The sequence below is a fragment of the Channa argus genome, chromosome 18 (genome assembly GCF_033026475.1).
Source record: "Channa argus isolate prfri chromosome 18, Channa argus male v1.0, whole genome shotgun sequence".
NCBI classification, from domain to species: Eukaryota; Metazoa; Chordata; class Actinopteri; order Anabantiformes; family Channidae; genus Channa; species Channa argus.
In genome coordinates this window covers 8,073,017-8,096,556 of record NC_090214.1, presented here as the reverse complement: position 1 = coordinate 8,096,556, position 23,540 = coordinate 8,073,017, and the positions used below count along the sequence as shown (strand labels likewise).

Genomic DNA, 23,540 nt, shown 5'->3' with positions numbered 1-23,540 from the left:
TACAGCAACCCACACTCTAACAGAAAATAGGTTCTAAAAACAAATAGAAATAGTGCAACCTTTGAGCTACTACTTCTTCAATTTACTTCTCCATTACTAAATCGAGCTGTTCAACAGCATTACTCACAATATTCAAAAACTGAATTGTTTTGCAGAATTGTTTTGCAACTTCCTACGCATGCAAAAAAAAAACTATTTCATATTCGTCATATCTTGCATCTTATGAAACAAAAACTTTTTTTTTTGCTTTAATGTCTTCCTTTACCTTTAAGTCTCTTGGGATAACAGTGTCTGGCAAATAACTAAATGTACATGTGCACAGTTTATCACAAGAGCCATTCATCATATAAGTGAACGTTGTGCAAAGAAATATCTGAAACAATCAGGAATCAGCTTCTTCAGGCCTTGTCTGACCAACATGAAGGCATTTGATTTGTGCTGTATGTGTCCCCATAAAACTTTGCTACCACAGCCTCTTTGTTTTATGTCTTTAATGGAACTTGTGAGAGTTATTTAAAGTAAGCAACACACCTTACAATGGAAATAGTATAGTTGCTGATTTATGAAGCTCCTATGAATGGCTATCTGTAATATTATTTTCCTTTCAAACAATTTATAAACTGTATTGCACTGCCGATGTCTGAAATCAAAAATCAAAATCGAACTTTCTGCAAAATTCTGTCATTCTGCAAAAGGGTAACATATATCTTTAGCGCCCTCCAGAGGGATGAAGCTGTAGTAGGAATAAAGAGATTTTTCAAAGAACAAATTTTGTGTGTGTGTAAAATCGTTTAAAATTGTGTAAAGTTCTAACACCATTGTTTTTAAATTATTAATTTTATATTTGGATATGATTTTCAATTTTTTTTTCTTTGGTTGTTTATTTTGGATATGAAATTGAATATAATGGCATTTTGTTAGGCAAATACAGAGAAAGAAAGAAAGAAAAAAGGAAGAAAGAGACAAAAATGTAGTTTTTAACAAATGTCACAATATACATTATATAAATTAAACAGCATTCTGGACATCTTTTGGTATTATAAACAGATTATGTTACAGTACAGTTTATTTGCCACTAGAGGTCAGGGCAAAGAAACAGAAGAGTCCAGTAGAAGACACAGCCGATGAAATTATCACCAAAAATAAGAAAAAAGTATTCTTTTGTGAGAAACAGAATAACTGTTGGAAAAGCTGGAAAGGTGTAATTATTTAATTTTCTGCTGTTATCATGCATTTAGAAAACAAATACATGAAACTTAAGCAAGATGATCAGTTTTGTTAACTCAATTATCGAACTGCAGTACTGAACACCATTTCCTGAAAGATGTGTTTTTGAATATTTTAAAAATAGAAAATCATCTTGCATATTCTCCAATTTTGTGATTGTGTATCTCCTCATTGTATCATTAATCCTAAATTTGACACACAAGCTTAACATCTATTGTATATTTCTTCTGAAAAAAATATTAATATTGCTCACTGTGTAAAAGCAATTTTTATGATTTGATGTTTCTGACAACAACAGAGAAAAATAAATAACTACAAAAATAATTTTGTTGACTCTGTGGTAAATTAAGCATATTTGATAAACACTATCAATCACAACTCTATGCCAAACCAGTTTTTTTGCACTAGATATGTGCTAGTTTTAATCAAATTGACAAATATATGCTTCACACATACTGTTTATGACAGAAATGCAGAATTGACCACAGCAGGGATTTTAGCTGTTGTGCAACCAAACATCAAAGCATATAATACCTACCTATTAGTCTCCAGCTGAGTAGTTGGTTCTCTTGGTGGTCTTATTTGTGTGGGTGTGAAAAATATACAACAGTATAATTAAGTGTCACAGCTCAAGTTACTGTATAAAACTAATTTTACTCATCTCTTATGCTAGTTTGAAACTTCTCAGTGCAAAGCAGCACCTATAAGAATCAAACCTCTTAACATAATAGAAAACTGTTTACTCAAACTTGTTTAAAAGAAATCAACAAGATAAAACATCTGACATATTTTTAAGGTTTGGAATATGCTAAATGTATTAAATTTGCTGACATGGTAATACGTGTAAGGGCTTATGCATCTTAGTGATAATATACTTTGCAGAAGGAACAATTTTTCAATAAAAACAGTAAAACAAATTTTTAAATGATTAAACTTAGACGTCCACCCAATCTTTCCAAAAATGTCAAAAAAGAAACTAAAGAAAGAAGTACTTTAGTATGCATTCACTGCATTTTTAGCAAAATACCTACTCATCTCTCCAGAACCTTAACCTCAACTGTCATCACAAACCTAACCCTTAACTTAACCTTTATCCTTAAAATAAAGTCTTCACCTCAAGCAAGGCAATTTAGACGTGTAGACCAAAAACAAACTGCCGTCATTTTCCAAAAATAGTAACACTGTCAGGGTCTTAAATGCAAATCGGTTCGCAAAAAGATAGATGAAGAGGGATAAGAGTACACATACACACATACTTTGGTATTTTGATAGTAATAATACAAACAACAGAAAAGTTGAACATTTAGTGTCTTTATAAAACAGATTTGCAAAATATAGCCAAGGCTCATTCATTTAAATACGCATAAATAGCAAGAAAATACTTTCCCATTTCAATTCAAATAAATTTTGAACTTCTTTATACACAAATCAGAAACGAACATTATATGAAAAACTGGGCTGAAACCCTCTTGATTTGATGCAGCAGAAAAAAACACAAGCATACTGTATAGCTAAAGCGGCAGTTTGATTATTCAGAAATATACATCCTCTGAAGACACGAATTCATAAAAATTAAAACAAAGTCTTATTCAAGTCTGTGAAATATCAAAGTACACATCTTTGGATGGATGCCTCAAAGTCTTTGAAGAGCATTTTTTTTACATCATCAGCAACGCAACCATAATTAACACCACCATGGCCAAGGGTTTGACTCTATGTACAATAGTGCAGATGAGGAGTTTAAATCAGAACAAGGCAGTTGAAGGATAATAATACATTATCAAATATCCTGATTTAAGTGGGCTCCCTATCAAAGCATTTTTTATGCTTTGCTGAAAACAATTGTTCATTTTTTTAACAACTAATCATAACTATACAAAGTAATACTCACTGTGCTTTACTGGACAAAATCATATTTTTATTTATTTATATTTTAGTCTATTTCAGTTATTTCTACTGCACTTAAATTTCATTAGGAGACTGAAATTGTATATTGACTATTTATACAATGAAGATTTGATTGTTTTTGTGTAACATCTTGTTTTACATTCATCATAGTCCCTAATTCAAAAATTTTAAAATACAATACAAATACAAGTCCTGCTCTGAATGTAAAATGACATTTTTTTGCATATTAATACTTATTTGAAGCAAAAGCCTTGTATCCTCTTGCTTCAGTTTTTTCAATTAGCATTTGAAAAACCATTTTAGACGACCTTGTAGTAATGCAAATAATGGTTATATAACAGCATTTTAATAGTTTTTTTCAATAATAGTTCTGCCTCTTTTTAAATGCTATCTTAAAATTTGTAAACATCCATGGGCAAAAACATTATTTAACATGACATTTGTGAAAATATTTAATGGGACTGTCTGTGTTCTGTGTCTTTTAAGTCAGCAGGCTTTAAAAGTGGATTGATCTCACTCACTTTTTAAAAAGGTGCTTTAGCTTCCTGGAACAGACATAGAGATTAAAGCGATTTCCTTTCTTTTCTTTTATTCTACAGACCCGAGTTCATTTGGCTGACTCAGGGATGGGTGGAGCACGCTCCAGTCTCATGATCCAGGGGTCAGAGGTTGCAGCATAAAATGGAGAATGGGTAAGCACTTCTTCTCCTGCCAGGGTGAAGGCAAACACTCCCCTCTGCCTCCCTGCTCCTGCCTTCTCCTCTTCTGTGTTGGGCTTCCCCTCTGCTCGCCTTTCCTCCCTGCTCTCCCTGCCTGCACCGTCCACACACTTAAATCCCAGACCCCTGTTGCCAAGGCCGAGCATCTCCCCAAGTCCGTGACTCTTGACTCCCTGGTATGCAGGGCTTAACCCATTCTCCTCAAACCCATTGGTAGCAGCAGTAGGAGGGCACAGGAAGTTGCTAGTGGGTGTGGACCGCCAAGCAGCTGGTTTTCTTCCTCGCCTTGGTCGGGAGATTCGGCAGCTCTGCCTTTTGATGTGTCGATGTAGGTGGTCAGACCGTGTGAAACTCTTGTAGCAGTGCTCACACTGGTATGGACGAACTCCAGTGTGGATGCGAAGGTGGTTCTTCAGGTCATAGTTGTGGACGAACTTGGAGTTGCAATGGAGGCAGATGTAGGGGCGCTCACCTGTGTGCTTCCTCATGTGGATCTTAAGTTTGTCTTGTCTGAGAAAAGAGCAAAACCACTTTTTCACACATGTTGTGGGTGGAAAGGTTAACAGATTAGTTAAAATACTGCATTCTTTGCCCTTTTCGATCTTGTGTAGTAAAATTTACTATGTTAAAATAAGTATTATAAGCTTTGACCTGATATAATATACTGTCTCCAGTGACAAACACTGACAGAGTTCTGCTCTGAAATACATGTGGAAAATATACCACAGATGAAGGATGTAGGTGAGAAAGATATCACTAATTCAAAGAAATCAGGGGAGGGGGCTTTCCACTTTAGGCTGTTTGATGTTCAGATGAGGTGAAAACAAATGAACCTCAGCCAAAAAAGCAAGCAAGTTTTTTTCCATTAACACTTTGTAGTTAAAATACATAAGAACAATAAGATAACATGATTTTATTGCACTAAACACTTTTAATGAAAAAATGAAGTGACAAGAAGTACCACTCCACATACCTGGTAAATCTTACTTCACAGATAGTGCACATGTAGGGTTTCTCTCCTGTGTGTGTCCTCATATGTCTTGGCAGTTTCCCAGCTCCTTGAATGACTTTGTTGCAGATGGGACACTGCTGTGACGCTTTAGGCTTCAACTTTCTCTCCTCCTCCAGCTGCCAGGGAGGGAAGAGCGCCCCCAGCTGAGATGCGGAGCTTAAGAAGCTTAGGTACGATCGGAAGTCAGCTTCATCTTTAATCTGACCCAGAGTTTGACCTTCTGACGGCACTGACCCAGTGTTGATGTTGCTCCCCAGGCCCGAGCTGACAAACTCCTTGAGGAAGTCACCGTGAAGTAGACTGGGTGAAACTTCCTCTTTCATCTCCTCTTTTATGATCTCTCTTTTCACAGCGAGATCAAGAGGCCTTGAAGCTTCAAGTGATGCAGAAGTGGGGAAGGTGTGAGGGAGCCTGGTTTGTGGTGAAGCTCCTGCATGGGGATGTTGACGGTGGCCAGGGTCCAGGAGTTGCTGGGCGAATCCCGGGAACTCAGCAGCCCACATAGAGGGGTAGAAGCCTGGGAGGAGAGGAGAGAAGTTGGCCCTCCTGTCCAGTGTTGACATACGAGGGTATAGACCTTCCTGGAGTAGACTCTCAATAGAGAAATCCTTGAGAGCTCGATTTTCCATACTCTCCTGCAACACAAGAAAGCATCATAACCATTAAGAACATTTTATTTAGGCTTATTGCATTAAAAATACAAGGTAGTGACAAAATATCCAGCGCACTATACCTGTTTCCCTCTCATGTTGTCTGGAGGCTGCAACTGTGCCGACTCTCTGTGTAGGTCAACCTGCTGGTGGTATGTGGAGGTACTCGGAGGTGGCGAATCCTCTGTCCCCAGGGGTGTCTGTTCTCCCCTGCTCTCTGATGATTGCAGTGACCTCTCGCTGATGTTGTCCTCCTCTTCCTCCTGTTCATCCTTTCGCAAGTTGAAATCCTCTTCTTCATCCTCTTCCTCTTCTTCCTCCTCCTCATCTTCCTCCACGTCCTCTTCCTCTTCATCTTCTTCGCCCTCGTCCTCTTTCCCACCTCCACCTCCACCGTCGCTGTCCATGATCTCTAGGCAAACATTGATGATGCAGGGAATTTCCAGCATCTGAGCTGCGTTCAGGATTTCTTTAACATTGGATGCAGTCACTGTTAAAGTGGAAGTGTAGGCAAATTCCAGGATGGCCGTGAGAGACTCTGGGGCTACAAAGTCAATTTCGTACACGGCCGCACTGTGTTGGGGATCCCCGCCGTCAGTGGTAGCCACTGTGAAGAGCTTTTTGAAGTACTGGCTGCAGGCGGCCAGAACAGAGCGGTGGGTGCGGTATTCCTGGTCACGGACGATGAGGATGACATCGCAGAGGAGCCCATCACGACGCTGCTCGTTGAGGCTGCAGAGGACATCACTGCTGTGATTCGGGAAGGGGATCCCAATTAGATCCTCTTCTCTGTGATGAACCATTCTCCTCTTTCTGTCTCTCTTTCTGTTGGTTATCTGAATAGGAAGCAATAATAAACTTTTTAGTGTCACTTGATACTAAAGGATACTAAAGTAAAAAGATAGTTTTCTGTGAAACCCATATTTTTTTCCCAAAATGTCACTAATCCTTAAGAGTGTTTTTAAATTTGAATCACAGAGGTAAACATCTGTTTTTCCGAAAATTAAACCCTCTCATTTTGTACAACATTTTTAAAAAGTGCACTAATACAAGTGCACCAATATAAAATTACTTAAATATAAAACGTTTGCATTTGACATCATACCACTTGTTTTAATATAGTCGATAAATAAAGCTTAGCTAGTAAATTAACAAGCTTTCACAAGGGTTCCATCACAGTTTGTTTTACATAATATAGCCCTGCAGTGGATAAAACGTTTTCCAGATGAACAGAAGAAACTGAAAATACCTTCTTCAGAGATTTTAAAAGACCACTAAGGATTTATAACTCTGTGACGTATTGTAAGCACAGTGATGTTATACAATATAGGAAACATAGTCTTGGGGATGTTAAATGATTAATTTGAGCATGCACTGCGAGATTTCCTGATATGATTTATTGATTGGTCACATTCCACGGAGCAATGGATGTCCGTTGTCATACGAACGCAGCTGGTTTTAAGAGTGCAATAGAAGTGACAAGTGGTCTACGGCTCAGTTAATAACTCTTTAAAGTGTCAGTGCTGACAGTCAGTATCCATTCATTACATGAAGGATATTTTACATTCGCGTGGATATTTGAATAGAGGCTTTTAAGTAAAGCTGATATTGTTAACACAGTGAGTGACAGTCTAGCTTTATTAAAATATACTGTAGGCATGCTTGCTGGTGTGCCATCTGTGCAGCAAAGGCAACAAGTGGTAAATACAGCATTTCTCAATTTGAGCAAACATCAAATCAGATAATATTTACTCTTGAATGTGTTATCACAATTTCTTGTAGGAATGTGTTGCAACTGTGAGAGTTAGGGAAACCCATCATCTTGATAAAACACTGTTTGACTAAAAAACACTGTTCGACACTCAAACACGCAATGAGGTTTTGTTGATGAAAGTGTTAGAATTTCTGTGATAATGTTCATAATGTCCATCCTTCTTTTCTGACTCTACTAGATAAGAAGATGAGGCAAGCTGAAACTTTAGTTTGAACAATACAGTGAGTGATTTGGATGTGGTGAGAAATGCAGAAAACAACAAAAGAGGTCAGATTGCACTCTAGATAGTGTATCCTGTCACAGCGCTTACTTTGCAGTCTAGGCTCTTTTCGCCCATTTGACTTTTAATACAGGTCTAAAGCTCAGTACAGCAGATACTGTCTTGATGCACAGATAAATCTCTATTCATTTAGTGTTCAAATTTTCATCCCACAGCTGCCTGAGTCCCTACCTGTTGTTTCACTGCACTGTTGTTTACAGTGACAATGCTAAAACATCCTCTGGCAGGGTGCTCATTCATTCACATCTATGAATAGAGTATAAACTTAGCTATCCACACTTGGTGGTCACTGAAGGAATGTGTAGATAAATACTTTGAAGTAGCCCCGCTCACCACAGCTACATTGTTGACTGGCTGTAAATGGGCCAGGGCTGAAGCCACATACACAGACACACACACATCCATACACGAGCCAGTCACTTTCTCATGTCTCATGCTGCAGTGGATCGCACCACAGGGAAAAAGAATAAAAACTATTTCACTGTTAGTTCACCTGCAGGTATACAACTTGGATACCAATCTTACATATAGTTTATTCTTGTCGATTTTGTTGCTAGGTAACTGTTGCTATGTTCATGCCATTGATACAGAGTGGACATAATTAAAATGTCTGTAGAGGGGGTGGTGGCATAGGATATAGGCCCAGAGACATGTGCAACTACATCATCAAGGGGAAACTTGAACAAAAGAGCAACAGAGAAAGTTAGTGGCTAAACAAACTCATGACTAAAAGATGCATTTAATAAAATAATGAAAGGAATACAGTAGATATGTTTTAAAAAGTGTTACATTGTAGAGCAAACCTAAACTCAAATAGCACCAAACTGAAATTTCCTCCCCGTAGAATAGAATAGCATCCTTTTTCTGTAATATTTCACACGACATGTAACATCAATAAAAGTAATAGCCTGGGTAAAAGGTGAGAGACTCTCCAGTGAGAGAGCAAGAGAGAGATCAGATGGCCCTAAAAGTTCCCTAACAGGTTGCACAAACATCAGCAGAGGGGCCCCTCCCTGTAACAGCCTGCCAAGGTAAACAATAGTGCAGAGCTTGGAACAACACAAAGTGGATAAGAGGGAGAGAAAAAGAGTCTGACTGGGAGGGCTTGGTGCACCCACTGTCATTCTTTTGCTCCCGACCCATCCCACCCACTCCTGGAACTATTGGACACGTGCTGCTGTTGCTGTTTGTTCGCCTGGTGCCCCAGTGAGCACCACTCCCCCTGTTCCCACTGTTCGCCTGCCACTAGCTAGCGCTAGCTCTTAGCGGCTGGCCCCTAATTACAATGTGGAGAGGATCTAAGGAGGATGTGCCACATAGACAGGGAGGGGAGGAGGGCACAGCTTTCCCACCACAAGGTCCTGGAGCGACATTTCATCAGCCAAACAGCCTTAACCCTTTACAAACATAACCACCCCCACCACCCCCGCCCATCAGAAAAGCCAGGGTGGGGACATCTTGTGAAAGGACTCTGATAATTACTGTTTAGGTCATTTTGCCCTTTATCCATCTTACTCTTATGGCGTAGTTATGGAAGGACGACCAAACTTTTTTTTAGTAATAAACCTGACTTATTAAATTATCACCAGCCTATAGCCACCTGCCATGGGATGATACAATGGTTAAATAAATAAATAGTGAAATAGTACCTATAAGCGTAGTAATATAAGCGTTGCTGAATTCATTTCCTTCACTGGGATTTATGTTCCATGTGTGATACAAGCTCAGTATCAACTTAATTACTAAACCAACCTCTCATGGACGGCCTCTCTGTCCATCTCTCTTACTGCCTGCCTGTACCGGCCACGTCTCTCCTCATGCCTCACTTAGTCACTAACACGTTCAACTCAGCACTCCCACCCCAAATTATGTGTCACCTCCATTCAGTGTTGTCTTTCTCCCAAGAACTTCATCTGCTTTCCGGACTCTGACCACCTCCACCACCTCCTCCTCCTAATCATTCTCCTCTTCCTCCTCCTCCTCCTCCTCTCTCTGTCCGTGTTGCAGCTGTATCATCATTATGCCCCGAGTAGAGAGGCTAACTTGTCCCCATCCCTGACCGCTCAGGCCACAAATCATCAGCTAATGTCCATCTCAACCCTTGTCACGGGCAGACACTCATTTGGCCTGTAAGCTACAACACCCAAAGCCTAGTTTATCCCTGTCAGACCAGTGCAATCACCTGACCCACATGCTAAATCACCATCAGCCAAAGTTTACTCCTGTCACCAACTGCCCATAGCAAACACCTGCTAAACAACTGTCACAGATGGACAATTGCACGGCCAATAATTTATAGTATTGACAGACACAATTCACCTGCTTATTAGGAGAAGACATTCATTTGACCTACTGTGTGAGCTAGTCCATTATCACCAGTGAAACACCAGTGCACTTGTTTCTCAAGAGATTCTGCCTTGGTTGGTGTTTTAAGAGACAATTGTCTGGAGCTTATAAGGAGCATATAAGGAGTTTTTTAAATTTATCTTAATTGATGTCAATTACAGCAGGTAAGCAGTTGGTAATGCCAGTTACACAACATGGGTTATGTATTTAGTTTAACAATTTAACTGCACAAGTTTTGCTTACAAGTTGGTGATTGCTTGGGAAATTGTGTGAAATTTACAGAGTTTGATTCACGTTATATAACATTTACGCTATTAGAGAACACATAGGGAGTTAGGGTTAAATTAATGGGATTTCATATACATTAGTAATGTATGTATAGATTTTTCATACTAGTTGTCATCTTTGTAGATGTAGAAATTCCCTAAAATCTCACAAAACAAACCTTGCTTTAAACAATAGATGGCTGTGAAAATGTCTGAGCGCGTACCAGTAACTCAGATATATTCCATGATTCACTACATTAGCAAAATATTGATAATTAATACTTAACTGCTTTCAATAGAAGTGCGATGAAATGAAACAATTTAAAACAAATGCTGAATGTGGTCTTAACGGATTTAGAGGCCACTCAATCAATGCCCTAAAGAGCCTGTTTGCTCTAAGTGTCATCTCTCAAGCCTTCGGGGGGGCCCACAGCTACACACCATTATCTCTCTCACCCCCAAAGTAAACAAGCATGTATGGTTCGCTGCTGAATATCGGTTCACTGATTAAGAATGTTTTTTTTTCTAACTGTTCACCATGAAAAGAAGGACAGATTATTTCTTACTCTACACCATGTTATGTGTTTCTGTGTCTTAGCTCAGTTATGATAAAGACCCGTCAAATAAACAGACGAAGGCTTTATTCAGTCCTATCAGTAAGAATAAAAAAAGCACTAAAATTTTGGAGCAGAGTTATCATTGCAGTTTAGCCTTTTTTTTTTTTACTTTCACAAATAAGGTCCTGAAAACAAGCGCCAGCTTATTCAAAAATGACATTCAAGAGTCATTGTAAAAATAAAAAAGATTCCAGGAACAAAACTTTAAAACATTTATTACACACCAGCATTTGCTGGTTAAAAACTGTACTGTAACCCTAATGAGACATAATAGGAGTTACACTGTGATTAAGAAAAACACGTCATTGGTATGACAGCCATCCTGTAAGTGAGGCTGTTGAAAAGGTGTGAAACGACAGGTACTCTTTTTAAATATACCTCTATTTTACTTTATTTTAGATTTACATACTTAAATACTAAATAATTATAATTTTATTTTATTCTTACACTGAGTTATATTGTGCATTTTTAAAATGTATTAGCAATTGTTTATAATTCCAATAAAGAATTCAGTGTGTACAAACAAATCTTTACACCTGAATGAAAAACAAAGGCTGCTGAACAGTTCAAACAGTTTGGTCATTGCATTTTGTAACTACATGAGGTAAGAGGTCTATAAGCTGACTCGTTGTAAACAATCATTTAAAGCTCAGCCTCAAATCCATAACATGTTTTTATTGGACATATTGTCCACGCTCCAAAAAACATCTCCTTGAACTTTATGAATTAGTTGAGCTGTTATTTTAAAAGAGAATGCTGTGTAGTGTAGATATGGACTATCTAAAAGTGACATGTGTAATTACCGCTGGAGACAAAACACATACTTAAGTCCACTAAAACTACTATGTTTGACATTTCAAAGACCTGTTATGATGCTATAAATACTCAAGCTATTTCCAGAATTTTATAGCACAATATTTACACTAAAGCCTAATAAATTACGCGTCACTAAGTGACTTTACAGACATGGTTGCATGTTGTCAGGCCTCTATGATTAAGAGCAGAAAGCTATAACACTCATACGAACTCTTAAGTGATGCATGTGCGGACACTGTAACATAATTCACAACTGCAAGCTTGTTCACACAACAAACACACACACACACAGTAACACTGTGACAAATTATTACGGACATATACGCGCAAACACACCCCCATGCTCTAAAAGTCTGGCATCCACATAAATTCACACATGTCTTGATACGTTTTCTAGCATTCCACAGCTCTCAGCTCTCTTTCACCTACCGTACCTTCGGTGTCTCGATTCCCCTCACGTGTCTTTGTATTTCCAGACTACTGAGAGGCTCTGTTGCTCCTTGCTTGACCTCTCAGCATTGCCCTCCTTAATTGAAACACAGTTGCCGCCAGACTCTTTGCCAGTCTGTCTGTCAGTCAGCAGTCAGTCAGTCCATTCACAAGCTCCTCACACCGGCCACGAATGCCCATTCACAAAATAAAAAAATTAAAAAAATAAACACCCAGAGAGGAATATCCAATGTAGAGAAGTAAAAGCAGCACAACAGAGGAGAGCAGATTGTGATTCTTGGGTCTGTCTGAGTAGCAGCGTGGCTAGTGTGGAGTTTAGAGTCAGGATCACTGTTGTGTGTGGCTCATGTAGGACGAGCGAGAGAGTGAGAGGAAGGGAGGGAGGGCAGCAGCACTGCGTTGTGGAGATGTCGCACCACTAGTTTTTATAGCAGGGTGGGTAGCTGGAAGATAATAATACCCCATCCTCCTCCACAACACAAGTTTAAGCGCACTGTGTAATAAGCCCATGGCGCAGACACCCTCTGATTTAGGTCAGACAAAATGAATTTTTAGTTGTGTTAGAGTGGATTTTGGTAGAAAGGGACCGGGGCAAAGAAACTCGAAGGGGTTGTTTGGGGAGACTAAGGGAGGGTAAAAAAAAAAGGAAAGGAGAAAGAGAGAGAAAAGTTTGAAAACTGTTTTATGCACCTCTATTGGTTAGTCTAAAGCTGAGATGGGGAGGCAGAAATAGATATGAACTTAAAAGTCAGTTCATATCTATTTAAAGTGGCTTTGAATGGAGTCCTGCTATTCTCTCTTTACTTTGTCACACCCAGATCGAGATTTTATAATAAAACTGAAATTAAACCAGCGCTGTGCACATGTTCATATACTCTACTTAGGTAGGCTAGGGCCACAGTGAGGCAAAAAAAAAGTGCACAACAGGCACATGTAGCCCCAGAAAATGCTTCATCAAAATAAGTGACAATCATTTCTGTGTGTGGCACCCTGCATTTAGAATCGGATGTGTTAATTTGAAAGGAAATATTACTTAAAAGCTGACTCTATCTGAAACAGAATTAAACCACAGACACTGTGTACAGGGCGATTTTCTTTTTTGTTAAAACATTTTTTGAACCCAGGTTTCAAAAACTAGGCTGAAGAGAGCAGAGGGCCAACGTAAGATTTCTGTTTTGAGTCAGAAAGCACAGAAGCAGGGTAACAGTTGGTGAGCTTACCACCATCTCAGTCTGTGGAGTGGAGGAGGAAGTTCATGCAGAAAGGTGTAGAAATAAGAGAAACTGTAGAAGAATGTATAGACGAGACGTTGTGTTTAGCAGGAGTTTAGGGTGGATACGGGTCAAGAAATTGTGCAGAGCCAAGCAGGAAGTTCATGGCTACAAAACTTAGCGGCATAAAGAATAGCTTACAAGTGCATCCTCTGTTGTGTCAAAATGAATGTGTGTGTGTGTGTGTGTGTGAGAGAGAGAGAGAGAAAGAAAGGGGAACACCATGAGAAATAGAAAAGAAAACAGAAAAGAAAAAGAAAGGAAGAATCTTTCCTTTGCTTTCACAGACTGGCCAAATGTTTTACTATGACTTTGCACATTCACAGGATCTGAAACAGACATAAGGCTTTCCTGTATGACGTCATTAAAACCACGCCTTTTGTGATTTGTGTGACTTTTTTTTCCGTTTGCCAAACAGGAATTCTGCATAATTTTGCACCTAAAGAGTTGCTTTCTTCCATTCAGACCTAAAAACAAAACAAAAGTTGTGGTGCAGATGATCACACTAACCCAGCCAGTCCTAGCATTTTTTTCATTCATAAAGGTAGAATATGTAGTCAGACATTGTTTTCCTAGTGGTTACAGGACCTTCAAATCTACTAAAATATTCCAAACTGTCCGTAAATCACAGCCAACAATCATACTGTGAAGGCAGACAAATTGTGTTGAGTTAACCTCCACAAACAAGTAGACATCACAGTGTACATCAGACTGCTATGCCCACTTCCCCCTGAGGAAAACATGGACCGAAGCAAACCACAGCTCATGCCCTGGTGGTTTACACTGTTTTGTACCGGGTGAGAGCTGAGGCCAGCTCACATTGGCATTTAGTATATATAAACAGGGTTAGCCACTAACTGCTAGCGAGTCGTCCAGATGGCTAGAAAAACAACATTTGCAATCCTATAAGGTCAGGTATCTGTTCTAAACATGTCGCTGCAGTCATAGCAACACGCTGTAAGTGGTACCTGTGTGGACTGCTTTGTTCTTAACTCTATACAACTGCAGACTGTTGTACTGCACGCAGTCAGAGACCATGATTGACATAACTGCTGCAGAAATGCAATGTGTGAAGTACACTACCCCTCGTGTTTTGCTGCAATTACAGCCCAAATAGTTTGCATGGCTATAAGGCATCAAATTCTTGTCCAGGGAACAAAACAAATGTATTTGGACGCATCAGTCATTTTTATTTATGTATCACAATCATAAGGCTAGTTTTGGGCCAGAGAGTGGTGAATCGTGTTGCTTGGTCTGAGGGCTAACAGTCATAAGGGGCTGAGTAAGAGTCATCTGTTTTGTCTGTCTGGTGTCTCAACGTACCTGTTTATTGCCACCTGCTGCTCCCAGCAAGATACACGTACCAGGGCACCAGATTGGCACTTTGGAGAAGGATGAAGTGTGAGCTTATTACATAAAATTGATATCATGGGGACTTTGATGCAGTATTCAACTTGGCTTACTGTGCAGAATTCCGAAAAAACTAAGCTGACTTTTGACAATGTAATGTCCTGAATCTGAACATGAAAAAAGTTTACTCCTTTGTTACTGGCTGTAGAACTCTCCACTGTATGATCATGGATGGCTCAGCTGTCAGGTTGGGCTCTTTGACACATAGCAATCCCATTACCCCTGTTTGAATAAACCACTTTTCCACACACACACACACACACACACACACACACACACACACACACACGCACACACACACACACACTTACTTGCATGCTTGTACAATATGCATCCTCAAGCCCCCTATTTGAAGTTATTCATTTTGATCTTGACGGTACCTTTTATTCTGCACAGTGTGTTAAATCACTTTAAAAGCATTGTTGTGGAGCTACTGTAGCATTTCAGTTATATATTTTTTAAAAATTTAACCACTGATGAAAATTTTTAACCAGTGTGACCGTTTTGGAAATGATTAGATTACTTTTGAGCTACATTTTCAAGCATATTTCACGTGTTCGCTATCCCAACTAATGAAAGACTCTGCTTACTAGCCTGATACAGCAGTAGCTGTGAGTCAGCCATAGCAACATCTTCCAACAGCTAATACCAAATATTAAGCCAGTATGTGAGAGCAGCAGTAGACCAGAAGCACATTCATTTATAGATTGACAGCAATGAGCTCCCACCCCTGACCTTTTCTGATTGGTTCGTAGGGCATAGCTCTTGGAATATCTCTGCACTGGTGCCAGGCTGTTCAAGTCTGGTCACGGAAGCCTTTGGCAGCATCTCTTCACCTGAAGACATGTTTTAGCGCATATTTCAATTAAGAAAATATTTTTTAAATGTCACATACTGCATACGCTTTGATTTCCACTCACTGGACACTCATTGTCCAACTATGTAAAAAGGTTTGAAATATGTAGCTATGGGGCAACTCTTGCTCAGTAGGTTGAGCATCCTTAAGCAAGAGACTGAACCCCGACTTAGTTGCTTCTGGTGAGTGTAGGCCAGTTGCATAGGAGCTCCTCAATTGGTGTGTGAGTGTGTGTGTAGCTGTGAGTGTGAATAGTTGAATGAGATGCAGTGTAGAGCACTTTGGGTACCAATAAGTTAGAAATGCGCTATATAAGTGCAATTTAACCATGTACATTGCAAAATATTTTGGAAATTTAGATCAGAGAAGCACTTAGCAGATCTTCTCTGGATTATTAACTGTAGAGACAGACAAACACAACCAGCCCCAATTGAGCACTTTGCCCTGATGTCTCATAGGCCAGGTGTGGCTTGGAGTGGGAGAAAAGCAGGAAAGGGAGGCAGTCATGCTTCACAGTCTAGAGATAGAGTAGCATAGCAGCCTCTCAAGTCTGCACCACCTGGCTCCAGAAAACCAAGGACAAAGACATGCACAGATGCAATGTTGCTTAAATACAAAGTGAGGCATGCATGTATGCAAACCCACTGCCCCCCCGTCTCGCTCAGTCACTGACAAATCCTCACATAGACACACACCCATCTGTCATTGCACTAAGGTCATTAGAACTCACCTTGGAGCATGCCATTTGGGTGAGTTAGGTGAGGGCGTTTACTTTCTGCTGATCTGTCTGCATGTGCTTTAACTTTCTCCTGTTTTGTCTTCTTTTCAAACATCCTAATCAGTATTGGAAGCTTTGCCAGAAGGGAGGTAAAGTACACAAGCTGCATATTTAGAAATGCGAGTGCTGAGAGAGACAGAGTTACAGTGTTTCACAGGTGGCCATAATGCGTTGTATGAACCCACTGCTGTGTGTGAGGATAACTGGGATGTCTGTGGTGATATTTGCTGAAGACAAATATGATTATTTTTTATGTTTGCGCCCATTTTTGTCCACTTTTATTTATGTCTTCACAACAATGTAGAAATTTATTCTGGACCTGAAACTGCAACCAAATATGCGATGAGTCAAAACTCCCAGCCTTCGCCACCATGCTTCTGAATGCCTTTGAGTATTGTTGTGGTCATTTGATTAGCTTGGTGTGGTGTGAATATTTGTTTGTCTGTGTGTGTCTGTGTGTGCGCCTGAGTTGGGAGGGTCCTGAGGTGAATGAGGAAAACTCCTTATAGTGATAACGAGAAGGAGGCCAGCCTTGGTGGGACAGCCTCTGTCTGCCCTCAGGTAGTGTGTGTGTGTCTGTATATGCATGTTTGTGTGTGCATGTGTGTGCGCATGTGTGTGTGTGTGTCAGCAGGAGAGCCCTCAGGCACTTTGGCACCTCCTAATTAAAACCAGTCAGGCTGCAGGGCAGGGGAGACAGATGCCTGTCATGGCACACACATACATAGATATATACACACACACACACACATACACACACACATACACACACGTGCATGATGTGGTGGACTACATTCAACCACATGCACAGATATACAAGTGTGATACGTAGGTCAGCTATTTTTGGACTCACCAAAAATCTCATCCCACCCACTCAGGTATCACACAGGTAACTAATCTGTATCTCACCCAAATGACAAAAAAAGAAACAGCGAAACATACACAATGTTGACATAATTGATCTTAATAAGCTCGCTTGTATCTGTGAAACAAAGAAAATTTTAACATACATAAAAGATTTTGTTATCCGACCTGTTTATAAATTCACAAGTGAGTGCATTACTTATTTTTAAAGACTTGCCTTCGGTTAAAACAAATTTGATTAAATACATTTTAAAATCAGTCGATGAACTCTCATTAGTTTTACTTCTACCTGAAAATCTGCTGGGTTATGGCCAACTTCTTCACCAATGACATACACCAAGCATTCCTCACTCTCACACAAACTCTCTCACATGTAGTCGTGACCCATAGTAGTTTTCAGATTGACACATCTCTCTTTCTCCTCAGCACAGAATGAGACATAATTGTGCTGAATGTCTGTTACCTGCAGACTCTGTCACATTTCATATCCGTTCCCCCGTGTACGGCCCAGAGCACATATAGTACTTAGCAGGCTAACTGCTGTTTGTCTGGGGTGGGTGGGTGGATCAAGGCATGCTGCTCTCCTTTCTCTCCCAGTGATTAGATAGCATAAGCAGGCCAGCTAGCCTAACCCACACACTCATGTCTCTAAAACTGCCATGCAGCCCTGCTTTCTCTCTCGCTGCCTCTCACACACAGGTGGGTGGACCCACTTATTCGACCCAGATCTTTCTTTTAGACATTATGAAATCGTGTTCTGTTTTGCCTTTCTTCTTCTTCTTCATGTAACTCCCTGATGCTAAATGACATTCAACTTTGCATGTTGCCCAGCAATGTCTTTGCCGCTCTGTTCTATAACGTAGAGCTTTAATTTTCTAATTTACAAGGTAACAATTTTGCCTGATTGCCAAGCTGAAATTCATGTCTCTTTGCACTTGTCACTATAGGCTGAGGCTGTGGGTTGCCAGTGGTTACAGGGGCCTATTTTCTATTATCTAGGTAACATTCAGGAAACACCCACAATTTGTATGTAAAATGTTTCATTGCTCAACCACATTATAAAGTGTGGCCACCGCTGACATTTCAGATGTTGAAATGTGTGACAAAAATACTGATGACTTTGTCCCTGCTAGGGAATACAAAAAAAAAAAGTGCAAGACACATTTCCACTGTTGTTCAGTAAATGTAGTACAAAGCCAAAGAAAGTATTATAATTTGGAATATATATATATATATGTGCGTGTGTGTGTGTGTGTGTGTGTGTGTGTCTGTGAGTAGTATTGGAATTTCATAAATGACAATTTTATTTTTAAAGTTTAAAGTAGTTCATAAAGTAACACGTTAGTCTCAGCAGCTATTGGATTACAATTAAGTATATTTAAAACAGAAATATACTTTTAACTCATGTAAAATACTGATTCAAATAAATAATTCTTGCAGACATTTCATGCAAATTAAGACGAAGATAATATATAATTATTATTATTATAATAATAATAGAGTGCTCAAGAGTTAGCTCAGGGCACATGCTTTGAGATGAAAATAAGTGTTTTTAACAAACAGCAGCAGTGACAGTGGGAGAAATAAGAGGAGAATGGTGGAAATGGAGAAATTGTAAACGGAAAGAAAGTATATAGCTTGAAAAGCAGAGAGGCTGCTATCGAGCTGACCCCTGGAAGTGCGAGTGCCTGCCTCCCTGGGTGCGTTGTCGTTTGAGCCAGGCACTGTGTTTCGTGAGGAACGCAAAAGTACACAAATCCCACAGAAGGAGCTTTTTTGGCAGGGCTTGGGCCTCCCACCCACGGCAGCCTCTTCAAGCCTCCTCCCATCCTCTATTCATCTGTGAGGGGCTGCTTACTCACCCAGCCCAACTCCACACAACAAAACCTGGACGTCGATCCTACGGAGGAGGGCGGACACGCACACATGCACACACAAACAGCAACTCGGCAATAGTAGACATGGAAACACACTAATCTGAACGTGAGGAGAGTTTTTGAGGGAGCACACCTACCCGATCGGGGGGCACTTTGTGGCGCAGAACAGATTCTGTCTTAGCTGTCTGAGCAGAATTTGAAAACACTGAGACTGATTTTAGACAACTATGACAGGATGACATCTGTGTCATGGGAGTTTAAAATCACATTGTGTATACCAATGTAAATGCTGTTACTTGGGCATACCCACATGCTGTCAGGTGGGAAGAAGGCGTGTGGACTCATTCACTCTGTCAGTCTTGTAATGAACACATTGCATGATTTTGTAATTATGAAGCTCATTCTCTTTACACGTCCATACATCAACACTAAACTCTTTCTTGCTCTCACTCAAGTACTTTCATGCTCACACAAATATGCACTTGCTAGGGTGCATTATGGTGCAAATACAAGGTCACTTCCTTTACAGAGAGGCATCAATACTTGCTTATCCTATACAGTATACCATAGGTGAGATTCTGCAACCATGAATGAAATCTGCCTCAGGTAGTGTTTGTTAAACACAAGGGAGGCTCTGTAACAAAAGACCTGCGTGGATCAGGTTCACTTCAGATAATCCTGGAGAGAGAGAAAGAGGCAGACAGAGGGCTGTAGTCAGGGTGTGTGACGAGAGAAGGTGTGGTAGTGTCTACTTGACTTTATCCCCATCTAACCCCCACTGTGGCAGGAAGAGGGCTCTAAATATTATGCTTCCTTCCATTATTGATTGAAAACTGATAAACACTTCAGCTTGAGATATGTGCTTTATACTTTACAACCTGCATTGTTTTTGCAAGAAGGCATTGTGTTTGTTTTAGCAAGTTTTGATTTGCTTTTTTACTTTCTAGGTGTTTACATTGGCTTATTTAGCCTTACCTTTGAGAATGGTTCATGAATTATTCATAATTTGTCTGATAACAGAAACAAACGGCATGCCTACGTCAAGGACTTATCTCCCATGTAGTACCCAAGCTGCACGAATTACATTTTTACTCATTTTAAGACCACAACTGGGTGAACTACTGTAATGTATAGTTTATTTACTGCCGTCAGTGCTAAACAGTAAAACAAGACTTTCTCACTAACAGGAAAGTGTAGGACACTTGACATGAACAAATTCTGAGAAGTCATATTCATATTTTTTAGTATCTTAGATTTGGGGGTGATCAGCCACTCTGATATATGACCACAGGTTATTAGTCACCCATGTTTTTTGATGAGGGGGTCACAGAGAGGAAGAGTGAAATTATTTTAAATGTCACACCTCTGCCCCCATGTTTGCTGCACAGAGAAACTAAATCTACATTTAGCGTTGAGGTTACATCTGAATGTATGATTGCTATTTGGTTACAGGAGTTGCTGGAAGACAGATAGCATTGTGTGTGCTTTATTACTGCGATGACAGTTGGACTTACAGTTGAATCTTACAACATCTTAGACAGTTTATTGATTACAAAAATGTAAGAGTGACAATGACAAATGGATAGACATATAAACTATGCACAATAAATCCCACAATTATACAAGCTGGAGCTACAAGGCCAAGTACGAATAAAAATGATATCAGTCTTTCAATCTGTTCCAGCTTTGTCATGCTTTCACTTGCTTCCTCCTCAGTGTGTGGCTGTTACAGTATGTGAAGGGGGAGGCTTACACTGTGCACACATCTGCTGCAAGATATGCACAAGAAAGTTTCTGGACAGGGCTGAAAATAACTGGACATCCCTCTTTTACTGCATGTCCTATTATAAAAAGTTTGAAATGTGGAGCCATTTGCAGCTCAAAATGAGAACGCAGAGGGACCTGATTCTACAAAAGGTCAGCCATCCTTTAGTCTGATTCTACTGCTCAGTGGCTAACAGACAGCTCTTGCATGCTTTGAAATTTTGCCACAACACACAGAAAATATGAACCTTTCATTACGACTTTTTTAGGATATGGGAAATAGTAGTACAACGAAGAAAAAAAAAGCAGAAAAGAAAAGAGAGTGAAAGAGACGGCAAGATGTTACTGACCTTTTAAGAAGAGAAGTTTTGATTTCAGTTCCTCGCTCTCTCTCTCTCTCCTCCTCTCTCTCTCTCTCTCTCTCGTACTCAGACCCTGTCAGGAAACTCTACACTGTCTCAGCACTGGCAGACTTGTGAAAGTGAGAGCGGGTGAGATAGAGACTCAAATTTGCTCTGAAGGTGTGTCAGTGATTTGGGGGAGTGAAAAGGTACAGTACAGTTCCACGAAACGGTTATCTAAGGAACACAACTAAACAAAAACTGCTACACCCACCAGCCTCAGCCAACACCCCTCCCTCCCTCTAAACCTAAAGTATTTGGCAGTGTTCCCTACAAGTCCACCTGTGCTTAGGGGAGGGGAGTGACACGCACTCACAATCACAGGCCAAGCCTAAAAACCTGCTTGCAAGCTTGGACTGGGTGGTATGATTCTGGTTGGGAACAGAGAGCTGAGCCTTGGGGCTGGGTCTGGAGGAGAGAGGAGGTGCAGGACTGAAAAGCTGGATGGCCTGAGCAAGGCCTGAAGGTCTGGATGCAGCTGGAGAGCTGGAGCAAAGGGCAAAAAACAGAAGCAGTGAGAGTGGAACTGGTAATAAAACAGTCAAGCTAAGCTGATGTGCTTTTGGGCGACTGAGCTGAGACTTTAAACAGGGTAGATGGAAAAAAAATGGGGAAGAGGTTGCTACATTATATTGCAGTTGAACCAGTGGGTGGGTCTTTGCTTGTGCCAAACAGGAGCTAGAGGGGTTCATATCAGGTGTTGAACAAAAGACATATCAGGAGAGAAATGAAGCTGAAGAAAGGTAGTGTGATAGAGTCGGTGACAGTATCTGTGTGTATTAGGGTGTGTGCTTCAATGTACCAGCTCGTACCTGGCGAGACATAAGAACAATTGCTCTGCTCTGAAGCGCATAATGCTGCATAATGCAGTGTAATAAGAGGGTGTAATCACTGCTGTAAATGCTGTTGGAGGTGTCATAGTGCTTGATACAGGAGCAACATCAAGCTGTCTAAACATTATCAAACAAGCTCCAGAGAACTCTATAACTGTGTGAAATTTAAGTAATGAAGGAATATACACGTAAGTAAAAAAAATGTGATTGGCTAGAGTGTATTTTTTTTATTTTAAAACTAAATAAAAGTCATGATTGTGAAAACTTATCAAATCACCCATAAAAAATATCTGTAAGCAGTGTTTCAAAACAATGTATCCAGTCCATGAAGAACAATCCAGACCCTGTGCAGGCATTGACACATATGCAAACCCCGATTTTAATAGGAATTGAAGAATATCAGTGTTCACACCCTGCATTCGTCCAGCAGCAAACAATCGTTTTTGAGACTCACCAGGGAATATTCTCATTTTAACTTTTCCACTTTTCCATGTTGAGGCACTGGCTAAACCCAGCAAAACTTGTTTCTGCGTGCAGTTTTTGGGTTCATCAGTAAAAAACTGCAGGGAATACCTGGTATCACCAAAAAGGTGACCTAGGGCGATACTAAAAGGTGATGTGAAACCATCGCAGACTACTGACTAGTCAGGGAGAAGCGTCACTACCCTTGGGTTGCTTGTAGGGCACCACACAGGCCAGGCACCAGAGTATTTCCCAAACTCACCTTCATTTTTTTAGCAGTCTTTCACCCTTCAGGCCTTCAGCCTCCTCTGAAACTAAATTCTATCATCTGACAAACAGCCACATATTGAGAATATAGAATAGCTTTTCTTTGATATCTTCCATTTTCTCCATGATGTCACGGCAGTTTTATACATCATTGCTATGACAACCAGTTACATTGAGGCAGCACTATGTCTGCAGTAGAAAAAAAAGCCCCTGGTACCAAAAGTGAGTAGCCGAGTTGAGCCATTACCTTCCAGTTGAAAAGTACTATTTATGATGATATTGGAGCTTCCAGCAGACATTAAGCTTTGCCAACAGGTCACAAAATTAACTTTATAAATAACATATTAGTATTGTGTTCATATCTTGTTTTTGCTGCCCCCAAGGAACAGCACATTCAGGTAATGCAGGTTTAATGCAGTTCAAATGCATCGTGTGATGTGTGAGGGCTCACAGAGGGTTTCATGTTTAAAGGTAAGAAGTCAAAACAGTTTTAAGCTAATACACAAATCAGTCTGAACAGCAATAAATTCACAAAGGCATAAACAAAAGACTAAACAAAAAGAGAAAGAAAGAGAAAATCATGCATTTGTTGAGTTCAATTTATGGTTCTACATTGACTCTATGCTACACTGACACCGTGGCTTATGCCGTTGTGAGCATTTATACTTTGCACTGGTCTGTCTCTCTTTGCA

The 23,540-nt window shown here is 40.1% G+C and overlaps 1 protein-coding gene across 3 annotated transcripts; it reads right to left on the bottom strand.

The window, feature by feature from the left end:
• Positions 1–2,522: 2,522 nt before the first annotated feature.
• On the bottom strand, positions 2,523–21,390 carry LOC137103944 (zinc finger and BTB domain-containing protein 7C). 3 transcript variants are annotated; one of them, XM_067484708.1, is made up of 4 exons: positions 21,236–21,390; positions 5,600–6,352; positions 4,828–5,501; positions 2,523–4,364 (listed from the first exon to the last, which is right to left on the bottom strand). In XM_067484708.1, the coding sequence occupies exons 2-4, from the start codon at positions 6,317–6,319 to the stop codon at positions 3,743–3,745; spliced, it is 2,016 nt and encodes a 671-aa protein (XP_067340809.1). In that variant the 5' UTR covers positions 6,320–6,352; positions 21,236–21,390; the 3' UTR covers positions 2,523–3,742. The 3 variants fall into 3 exon arrangements, with proteins under 3 accessions (XP_067340809.1, XP_067340810.1, XP_067340808.1); XM_067484709.1 differs by lacking the exon at positions 21,236–21,390 and adding an exon at positions 12,045–15,556; XM_067484707.1 differs by lacking the exon at positions 21,236–21,390 and adding an exon at positions 12,050–15,554.
• Positions 21,391–23,540: the final 2,150 nt, after the last annotated feature.